Source organism: Nakaseomyces bracarensis, assembly GCF_045282275.1.
Source record: "Nakaseomyces bracarensis strain CBM3 chromosome Unknown Scaff2_0, whole genome shotgun sequence".
NCBI lineage: Eukaryota > Fungi > Ascomycota > Saccharomycetes > Saccharomycetales > Saccharomycetaceae > Nakaseomyces > Nakaseomyces bracarensis.
In genome coordinates, this window is record NW_027263961.1 from 3,630 (window position 1) to 15,819 (window position 12,190).

At 34.2% G+C, this 12,190-nt stretch overlaps 1 protein-coding gene across 1 annotated transcript; it reads left to right on the forward strand.

Moving 5' to 3' along the window:
- Positions 1 to 205: 205 nt before the first annotated feature.
- On the forward strand, positions 206 to 1,117 carry RNJ42_00128 (Transcriptional activator HAC1; the record flags this gene model as incomplete). The annotated part of the gene is made up of 1 exon (XM_071050298.1): positions 206 to 1,117. One exon carries the CDS (start codon positions 206 to 208, stop codon positions 1,115 to 1,117), a length of 912 nt encoding a protein of 303 aa, XP_070908544.1.
- Between the last annotated feature and the right edge of the window lie 11,073 nt (positions 1,118 to 12,190).

The following is a 12,190-nucleotide window of genomic DNA, read 5'->3' on the forward strand; positions in this document are numbered from 1 at the left end:
GAAAAGTAACCCAAATTTATCTCATATATTTAATCTTCGATGAGTTCATCTCTTTCAGCTATCAATTTGGACAATATTTTTTTTTCTTAACCTCTTATCCATATCTTAAAGTTTCTGATTCTTTTCCATTTAGAAAGCCACTTTCTTTATTATCTTATACTGGAATTAGACTTATTACTTTTATTAAAATAGACGCGCATCAAAGATGTCTGATGCTATGAAATCGAAACCAGTTAATGCTTTCAAACTAGAAAGAATTTTAAATCCAGGAGACGATGCCCCTTTTGAGACGTGGATGACCCCAAGAAAAAGAGCCAAAACTGATAAGGAAAGAGAGATCAGAAAAATCCAAAAAGTCTTGAGAAATAGAAGGGCTGCTCGAAATTCCAGAGTCAGAAAACGTAAGCATGTCGAGACTCTTGAAAAAAAATGCAGTATTATGAGACAAATTATTGATGAACTTCAAGACAAAATTAATGTCGAATTTCTTCTTTCAGACAAAGATATGTGGAAATTTTACCGTCAATTAGAATGGCAAACAGATCTGGTTACCTCTACCCCAACTGTCTTTACTGTCACCTCTAACAAATACACGAGGTCTGAACCTATATTAGCCTTAGGTCGGGGGAAAGAACTGGATGATTGTTGTACTACAGGTGAGAACAATAAAAGTCATATAAAGGCCTCTTTAGTGGGGGGAACACAAATAGGTACCAAACCTGAAAATAGTATATCGCAATCCATATTTGTAAGAGATATTGGGCAATTAACGCCGTTGACTTCCGAAAATGCAACTCAATCTATCTCACCACATATCAATCTCTCAGACTGTACAACTGATGGAAGGTCCGATTCCATAATTGAATATACTCCGTTAACTTTGTTTATGTCAACATCTGATAAATTTGCTAATAAAGCAAATCGAGTTGCTTCTGTCTCCCGAACTCCAATACAATGGTTCACTCCAACTGAGAGTCAATCTACCCATTTGAATAGTGACAACCAATCTTGTATTCTAACTGCCTTTGATAGTGCTGAAACAAGTGAAAATAGCATGGAAATTAGCGATCAATTCAATATGGATCACTATAAAGAGTTTTCAAATGGTTTTCATTAGATAATTACAGTAGATTTGTTTATTAGGGATTAGAAATTAATGTGCACAAATTACAGACCTGCTCTTGCACACACATAAATGTTGAGTTGTGTTCTATTCAAGAAAGAAAAAAGCAAACCTGATGCAGATGAATATTCTATGTGATCTTTTTATCTACTTGTTTTTTATTTTTTGGTTTTTATGGACTACTTTTTCAGAACCACCTGTAGCATGTAGCATGGGTGATATTTATATGAATTATCTCATAAAGTTAGTTGTATGCTTCAGGTAAAGTAATTATCTAGTTTAACAGGTCGATTCCTCTCATTTTTAAATATAGAGAGTTTACAATTGCGTTTTTATTTAGACTATATCATTGTTTTAGCAGCTTTTGCTATTTATTGAATTTCATATCAACAAAAATTGTTAGTTTGATCAAACACAATAACTAACCAATTTTTTAAAACATCTGGGATTGAAATATACTTATTCAATTATAGTGATATTACAATCATCAATTACTTATTAATTGTTGCTTCTGTATTCATAAGAATGTACTTATGGTGACTTAACCAAGAGTAAACATTATTAACATGGTATATAGTCCGAATAACTAAAAACCTACATTGTAAAAATTTTGGGCATCAAAATCTTTAAGAATTGTTAACATATTTGGGTCAGTAATTAAGTTACCAATTTGTTAATCATATTAAGGAGTTTGGTTCCATATATCTAGTTTATCTCCAGATTTATCTAAAATAGATACAAGTTTCCACTTTAAGTTGATATTTCTTCATATTCGAGGAGGTGGAGGTCAGAATTCATCACTTAAATCTACTATATATGTTCAATTGCTCTTAAAAAAATTGTCGTTCATGTAGCCGATGTTGTTCGGTTCCAATGCTAAAGAATCGTAGCAGAGTGAGGTAGATAATAATCACGATAAATGCTTTACAAAGGCAATCATTCGAAATAAACACTTGTTATCATGTTTTATACAGTCAAAATACTGGCTCAAATACAAAAGGATATATAAGAAATTTTAAGATACTGCATTTACTACTTTCCGTAAACTATTAGAAATTACCCATGTATTTCTAGATATTGAATAAACTATATTACCATGCCTGAAACCAAATTGAGGTTTATGAAATTTCTTTTCAATAATTTGCAATGATCAAATTTTATGGTAGCACCAATATACTTCTTATTAAAAGGTAGTTTATTGCTGTTATCCCAAGGCCTTTATTGTATCCCGAAAATGATTGATTATTTAACTTCTTACTTGCAACATAGCTATTTTTTCAATATTTTCTTCAGTAAAAAGAAATTTGAACTTGTGAAGTCTCTACCTGCATTTGCTTGCAGTGGAAAAAAAATATCCTAAGAATAAGATAGCGTAATTATGTTAACAAAGCATCTTTCATAATATATTAAAAACGAACATAAGAGGTCGATTAACTCTTATTACTATGAATATTTGCTCTTTCGCGTCATTCTTCACATATTCTTAAAATATATACAATACAATACCACTGTTCAAATTAATTTTCTATTTAATTGTCAGAATCTAAAGTAAAATTTGTATATGAAACATAACACGTAGTATTACATATTGGAAACTAGATAGATAATGTTGTATAGTTATGTTACCACATGTAACGTTCTTCATGTCATTCATGTTCTTCATGTTCATAAGAATAATACTGTCCATGCAAATATCCTGAGGTATTTTTAGTACGAAGAATCTGTATCCGTTGATCCATATTATTTCCGATAAAGGTAATTAATTTTCAAATTCCTGGAGTATTGAATATTCACTCTTTTCGTCAGCAGATTGTAGATTGTTCACAATTTGTTTAACAGTTACAGTAGTACTTAACAAATATATAATTTTGTTTAATTATCCAACGAATTACAATAGTTATTTGATATGGACAGCTCTTATTGTAACAGCTAAGCTTTATAGAAATTAAATTGACGTGTATGTAATATATTTATTGGCTGTATATATTTTACAGTCCATAAATTTATACTTTAATAATAACACATAACTGTTTGGTAACATCTGGTTCAAACTTACATAATTTTGTGAGAAGCAAATGATAATATAATGGATTCATCCTTTCTCAAATTCATAAGAGTGATGTGACACCCCTCTAACTAAATTGTTCTATGAAACAGCGGAGACTCGAAGCAAAAAATCATACAAAAAGAGCTTCAATTCACCCCGCAGAGTATAATGGGGAATTAATCTCTACATTTTTTTACAATATTACTACCTGATCTTCTAGACGACTTTTAGAACCAATAGAAGAAAAACATAAATATTGAAAAAACAAATACGGTCGATAGAATAATTATTAAAATCGAGCCTTGTTCTTTTTCATACACAGAAATTTCTGTCAGATGTATTTTATCGGAAATCAAAAATTACTCGATACTTTTTAGGTTGCAGAGTCTTCTAATCGTAACACGTTACGTAGCAACTTTTTTTTTTGATGAATTCCAATGGCGAAATAGATAGGCACGGTATATAGTTGTCCTGCTTCCTATCGTCCAGGATACATGGGGAGTGGGGGCAGGAATATGGCTTGGAGGGGGGGGGGGAGAAAAAAGTAATGTTGGCAGTGTAAATGCCTCAAGAAATCTCGAATGTAGTTCAGCATACAAATTTTTTAGAGGGTTATATTTAGAAGTCTTTTCAGTAGGTTAAAATTTTTCCTTATAATCACAAATCATTTGAAAAGACAGAGAAATTCTTGACACGTAATTAAATATTTAGGAGAGAGCAACTATACATAGGGATTGAAAAATAAACAAAAGAGGGATAATATACACATTTAATGAAATGTCTTAATTGAATCAAGCGTATATTTGTTTTGCGCGCTAATTTCCTAACTAACTTAAGATAGCTAAATCTTTTGTATTCATTTATAATATTTGTACTGTTTGTAAAACCGAGTAAACGATACTGTACGTAATTAAATGTGTTTTATGGTAAATACCTTCTCACAACCTCTGACGGTACAGCACTACCGAGACCGCATAAACCATAGAATTCGCAGTGCAGCGCAAAACCCTGATTAGTTTCCTATAATCTAAAATAATCGTCTTTAGCTCGAAGGTAACTACCAAGTTATTTGTTATGGTATGATAAAAATTATTACCTTCTGATGAACTGTAAACTGATTATATCTATGTTGCCTTAAAATAAAACTGAATTACGTAACTATTTTGTTATGTAAAGTACGGAGAAAGGAATAGCCCCATACTATGAAATTTACTGCATAGAAAACATCTAAGTAGTAATATAATGAATTGTATAACTCTCAAAACAATTCAAAAGTATGGTATACTATAAAATTCTTGATGGAAGATATAGCCCTATTATATTATACTTACAGAGTAGGGCATTTTATATCGTTTCTATCTTACTAATGGTGCTATGAATCTCAGAAACTTTTCACCAATATGAGATAATAGCTCAGTTCATTGAGAAGTCAGATTGTCAAAAAAATTTATGACATTGAGAAAGTAGCCTTTATTTATATATAGGTTCTGCTGTCATTACAATAGGTGATGGAACGCTTTTGACTATTTTACTGCACACTCCTCCAAGACAAGTTCTTAGGATTTTACTAGTAATGGTATTAGGCTTTGGCTTAATGGAAAATTTACCTCAAAAAGTGCAACTATTGATCTGGTTAAAGGTGTATACTATCCATTTAAAGTTCTAATGCTGCTGAATGGGGTTATCTAAAGTATGACTTGGTTGCACCTAATGGAGCACATATTACTCCGCCCGTTCATTGCTTAATTTTCCAGATACTTCCGACCCTGCGATATGTCGGAAAGAAGAAGCAATACTTTCAAAAACATTTAAACCAGGAATTAACACTGTCACAACAACAGTATTAATAACAACAACTCAAATCGTTGGAGCCAATGGTAAAACAACACCAGAATAATTGACGTTGTTGAGACACCTACATACTCCCATCCCCCCATAATAACTACAACAGTCAGCAAGGGCAGCTCTTCCGAGACAGATGTGATCTACTACTACCCAATTGTGGGCTCCGACGGCAAGACACACACCGGTTCCACCACCTACATTTTTAATACGGTAGGCAATATATTGTCCGAAGCTAGTGCAGCATCTAATAGTAAACCAGTTACTTGTTCCAACTCTGGTTCCGACGCCGGTCCTAACACTGGATCAAACTCTGGTTCTAATACTGGTAATAACTCTGGTTCTAACACTGGATTCAACACTAGATCTAACATTGGTACGAACTCTGGTATATCAGGAACCAGATCTGCTTACGGTGTTCAAGGTACTCGATTGAGTGGCTCTGCGACGCTCTTATCATGCTCCACTCATCTGACCGTGAACACCATCCAATATAATGCAAGGGGCTCAATCATCATGAACAAAGTATGGGTAGCTGTAATGATGTTATTATTATCTTTTATTTGAGATATTTCGAATATTTTGTTGTAAAGGAACAAAATGAGCATTTGTTATGCCTATGGTTTTTCCTTTTGTTAAGAACTTCCTTTCTATATTATTGTTGCTCTTTCGTTCGTTCGGTCGCAATTGTTTCTATATTTCGATTGTCTCAACTTTTTTTGTATACAATACATGTATATAAATATATATATATAGTCATTTAAATTTTTAATGTTTTTATTTATTAAGAACAGTTTTTAACTGCTCGTATCCATGCGAATATCTTCTCCAATGACTTAGTAAAAGACCATTAATTACCTTGAGTAAACTAATGTTACTCCCACAACAACCAGATGATTTATCATTTTTGAAGTTTGATGATATATCGGCATGATTATGCCTATTTCCTTTGGAGAAGTCAAAACTGAAATTATGGACTTGACAACATTGTTATCAACAATATAACTCAAAGTAGACAGATCGCTTAAATCAAGTTTTCATGTCCAGTAATATCACCTGATTAGAAAATTTTTTCTCTTAAGAAATCTATCATCGTGCTTGGGCTCACAATATTTATATTTTAACACTAAGAAATATATACATATACAATATATTCCGAATGATATAATTTATACAACAAACTTTACAACCGCATAATGTTAAAATGTACCTAAGCCCGCCTTTGACTAAACCCTAATGCAGTAATTTGCCTCAATACAGTGCTGTTTATCACATGGTCATCTAATTGGTCCTGTGACAACGAACCCATTTAAAGTACCGATCACAACTACATATCCGCGAATACGACCCCTCTACAGCCCCTCCACAACTTCAAAAACATCACCTTTAATTTCTTCGATATTTGCTGCCCCAGTACAGTATTTAACATCCACACGCTGTCATACAAACATCCCCTCCAATCTGGCCCCAAACCCCCCGCCCCCCACTTGTTAAGGTCGATATATTATTTGGATATTCACACCCTTTCGGTTGCGGCCATATCCACAAGAAAGCACCGTTTCCCGTCCGATCAACTGTAGTTAAGCTTGTTAGAGCCTGACCGAGTAGTGTAGTGGGTGACCATACGCGAAACTCAGGTGCTGCAATCTCTTTTTTTTAAAAAAATATTTCGAGAGCACAGGTTAATAGAGGTTGCAATGAAAAAAAGCAAGATATAGCTCTGGCCGTTGGGCGCGTGAGTGTCACGTTTGCTGTGATTAAATGAGTTCGACAACTGCTAAACGTCAAGCGGAATATAACACATGACTCTGATGGGTCACCAAATTCTTAGATTTCGCCATTGGAGAATTCCTAGTAATAAACTAATGTTGAACTAATGCACCAACTATTGAAGTAAGTATTACTGGCATCGGAAATGACGAATACAGCGCTACCGTTAGTCTTCTTCAGGTATGGCAAAACTAGGCTAACCAAAGAGTTATTACTGAAGAAATTGATAATGAACTAATTCTTCCATCTGATGAAATCAATTTCGTTGACGTTTTGGACTGGGTCGAAGACACCAGCGTTGGCCACTACAGAATCAATCTTAACATGACCTTCAATAGCAGAAATAACGTAATTCTTCAAAGAGGCCTCATCAGTGATATCACCAACAGAGTAGAAGAACCTGTCATCGTAAGTTTCCTTCAACTTCTTCAGTGGGGGATCGAATCTTGCAATACCATAGATGACAATATCGTTGTTTAAAGAGAAATTGTATCAACAATAGACTTACCAATACATCTGGAAACACCTTTTACTGAAATAACCTTAGGCATGATTGTATTTGTACTTTATTTGTTTTGTTGATATGAAGTTCTAGAATATACTGATTGTTTATGATATCTTTTGATATAGAGAAGATAAAAAGAACTGTATTTGAATCTACAGATGCAATTACTCCAATTTTATATATATTTATTTGTCAGCATCTGCATCATTAGTAAATATTAAGTACTTTCATGAAATGATTATAAACCCTTGCGTCATCGTGTTATGCGCCATCGGGTATATGTCTTCCAAACCTGTTGAAGGTAATCGTAGAAGATTTATCCCCTTTTTTATACTTCCCACTCCACAGTAAATATATGGCAGATTCAGAAAATGAAAACAAAATATTTTAATAAAGTCGATTAGGGGTTCTCGGAGTGGGAAAATAAGGTCAATTATAATACGGACATTTAATATTCAAACAGAAGTCAATGAGAGATTCCTTACAGAAGATGATTTTTAATGTTTAAATATAATTTGAATATGCAAAACCTATGAATTGAATACAAAAAATGAATATGCAAATCTATTAATCTTATATGCATAACTATAAAACCTAATAATTATAACTCCGTTAACTCAATATGATAAGTGCTAAGATGCTTTATTTTTGAATTAACTAATATCTTTGAAGGACGTTTATAATTGAGTCTATTTATTTTACTTCATATTTCCTGTCAGTCGGCATACAGAGTCAATCTCACATATACAATTGGTATACAAGTAAGCTAGTGATAGAATTTTTTACAAATCATTGAAAAACAACATAAAAAAATGTTAACAGTTAACTCATGTCAAACCAAGTATAGGAAAAACACAGTATATCACTTTTTTAAGTCCTTAAAATATTAATGCTTGTGTTAAAACCATTATACTATCTATACATGTCATTAGATAAAGAAAGCAAAAGCAACAATATCTATTCGTTTTATATAATTATATACTACAAGCCTAACTTATTTATAATCTTAGCTATTTATTCTTGTTATGCTATAATTGTTGGAACCCTCTGGGCAAACAATACCTTTTGGTAGCTCCTATAGTGTATTAAACATTAAACAGTAACATTTGAAATTCTAGAAAGCTAGCGTACTATATATTATTGTTGTTTATGTAGTACTGCTTACGATGGTGTGCAGCTGATTGTTTAGACTCGGATTAACTAATTTTGGATAGTTCAATTACGGTATATCCTAGGTTCTTGTTGGGAATATATAACAGGTTGCACACTGTAGTTCGTAGTACCAGTGTGCGTCTGGCCGTCGCTGCTGACTGTAGGGAATTGTGACACAACTTGCGTCTCCGTGGTGCTCTCCTTCGTCACGACATTGGTGATTGCAGGTGGCTGCGAGTAGGCTTCGGAATTAATTTGACTGGTGGTTGTTCCAGTTTGGAGTTTGACCGTTCGATTCTTTTATGGAAAAGAATGAAACCACATTAGTCTCTGTGGTGCTACTCTAGTTGGTGAGGGTTGCGTAAGGACTTGACAGAGAGTATATGATGGGGGGAACTCTAATAGTAGTAGTACCGTTACCAACAGTTGGGAAAAAGGAGATGATACCAGTTTCTGAGCTGCTACCTTTTAAAATCACGGTACTATATTGGCTTCGTACAGAGTATATGTCTGTGACAATGAAGTGAGTGCTATTAGCTGTGAGGAATTGGACGTCGCTCACCAGAGTAGGGAAGAATGAGATGAAGTCAGTCTCAGAGTAAACACCCTTGGTCACGATGGTAGTGTAAGGTTTGGTTCGGAATAGTTTTGGCTCAAGGTGTTATATGAGGTATTCCCAGTATGAAGTTTTCCATTAGAGTCAAAGGTAGAATAAAAGGATATAATGTCGGCCTCCGAGGTGTTACTGTTGGTTATAGTAGTGAAGTATGGGTTTGGTTGGAGTAGTTATCAGAATTGAATAGGTAGGTGGTGTTACTGGTGTGAATCATGCCATTGGAGTTTACTGTTGTGAAAAAGTAGATAACCTCGGTTGACGGAGTACTGCCTTTGGTTACAACTGTGATATATGGACTTGGCTTGGAATATCCTGAATCGACAAAATAAGTGGCATTACCGGTGCCTACAGTAGGGAAGAAGGATACCACGTCAGTCTCTACGGAACTGTCCATAGTAAAAACAGTAGTGTATGGACTTGGTGCAGAGTATTTGCCAGTAACCATGATGTAAGTGCTATTGCCAGTATGGGTAATGCCATCAATTCCTACAGAAGGGAAAAAGGAGACAAGATCTGTCTCTGATTAATTGCCGTGCCGTGGTTGTATATAGATTTGGTTGAAAATATGTAGCAGTTGCAATTAGAGTCAGTTCTTCATTAATTATAGCCCCAGATTATGGGGTGTTTCTTAGATATTTTGTTGACAACGTCTTCGTGTAACTGTGATTCCCAGGAATGTATGACGTTGAAGTGAGAAAAACAGAGGGAAGGTACACATCCTTTTTTGGAATATATGAAGGTCCAACAGGATTATAAAACGAATCAACAGGATATTGTACATGGTTTAAAATGGATGAAGAAGAAGGACAAGGTACATCAATGGAAGATGTTGTCTTAGCGAGAGGTATTTTATTAGAATCCTTTTTGATGGTGTTAAACTCGGTACTGTAGGGCAGTGTCTTTATACCAGTAACACACCTGGTTACATATTCTATATTACCAGGACAACCTTGCGTAGTGTCCTCGATTTGATACAAATACGGTTCCATGTTTCTTACTAGTGTGTTTGGATTCACATTTGTTGTAAAGTGGAATAGTAATGTTGAATTAGATTCGATGTTAAATAACCGAATGGGATAATACGCATCTTTGAAGAGGTACACACTAAGTGATTTTTGTCAATTTCAGAACCTGGCAATGCCCATGCTTGATAATTTCCAAAACCCTATCAGCTGATTTGTTATACCCACAACGGTCAAAAGAATCTTTAGCGCCGAAGTTCATAAACTATCAGCATCAATTGTGAATGTATGTGTGCCTGATATTAAAGGTTTAAAATAAACATGTAGAAACATTGTAAAGTTAGAAATATCTAGCTCTTTATAGTAGTTCTAAGATGACGGTAAATATCTTTTTACAACTCTAGAAGAAAACTCGCGTTTAATATCAAAGTCTTGATTAGCTGTTACGTTATTAACAGTGGCAATATTGCGATTTATTTGATATCCATAACGAGGGTAGTTCACCTCATTATATGCCGGACCAAGATATTCGCGTGAATCGGCGTTATTATCCTTGCAACTATAACTTTCATGACATTTCAAAAATGGGCTGGGTTTGGGTATTCATATAACTCCAACGTCAACCCTTTTGATTTTGGAGCAACAATGGGAGAACAACCCGGGGATATGGATTCTGACCAAATACAATTGATGCATTTGTTAGAAAATTTAAGTACAATTTTTTCATGATTAAAATATTAAGTTCGTCTTTGATCTTATTAGTCTGCTATTAATGTTTTTGAAAACTATTTCATGATTAACTTAAATTTTTAGATATATATATACCAAATTCTGTATATAGGCATCTGCTCATAATAAAGAACCTTATTTTCAGCATAAAATTTCAGTAAAGAAAAAACAAGTGAAACTACCAATTATTACTGTTAGTAGTATATCAGGTCTCATCTAGCACTAACCGATCACTCCAACTGGAGATTATTATTTGCGGCATAAAACTACATCGTCAATTGCGACACCCATACGTTGTATGCAACTAACAATTTATAGACAACTAATACAAGAAAGGTTACACAGCGGGAATTTTCTGAAGGATTTTAGTAAAAGAAGAAATGAATCTAACTTTCCATACAACAGTCCCTTTCTTAGAAGGAGTGGTTCAATGGTCAATATCGTTTGTTTACTAATTCTAATTTCTAGTTTTCTTATTGATAATACTTTTTATGGAATCGAATCTATATTTTAAGACTGTCATGGCACCTGCTATCATTAATCATACTAGTGGCAATATAATTCACGTTAACTAGATAAAAAGTTTAATTTTTTGAAACCATGGTCACTTTTTAGGAGATCAAGTAACCCCTGGAATTTAATAACTTAATTTTTATAGGGTAGCAGGTGGTTGGCAGGTTATGAAAGGATTAGCTCATAACTAACATTTCACCAAGGTATTAAATCGTATCTTTTCCTTTTAACAAGAACACTGATAACTATTGAAATATTAACTATATATCGAGATTTGCCAATTCAATCACCTCCACTGATGTCTCACCATCTACACTCAAGTTAGGAAACTAAATCATTTCTTTTTAACAATGATTTGTTACTCTTGGATCCAAGGAAATTATATGATAATACATATTGTTACAACATTTGTTTTGTAAAAAATAGTAGTTTCCTCTGTATAAGTTTTTTGCTTTCTCCTTCTGTTTGATACCCAGTTTTTGATCTGCACAGTTGAGAGGTTTGTTTTCTGTGCGAGGGAATGGAGGCTCTTTGGGTCGAGGTATGGTTTGTCGATATGGTTGGAGTACCAGGCTTCGAGTGTGTGGACGTTTTCCTTTGTGAAGCGGTGGCCTCGGTAAGGTTGGGCATACGGATTGGGGGCGCCATTTCTCAGTAGATGGTCTTTGGTGACGACATTGAAGACAACGTCTTTCTCCTGTAGCTTTGACAGAAGCGTAGACAGTCGATAGGTCGTCTTGATCAACCGTATCTCTTGTGAGTCTAATTTGGTTCTCGATAGGGACCTCAGGATATCGGACGACGGCGCCGGGACACAGTTTCTTTTGGGTAAACTGGAACACAATGATATAAGTTGTTTATTAATCTCTTCCAATTTTTCCTTTAAATTCTCTTGATTACTTCATTTTGTATAAAAACCTTCACGCAACCA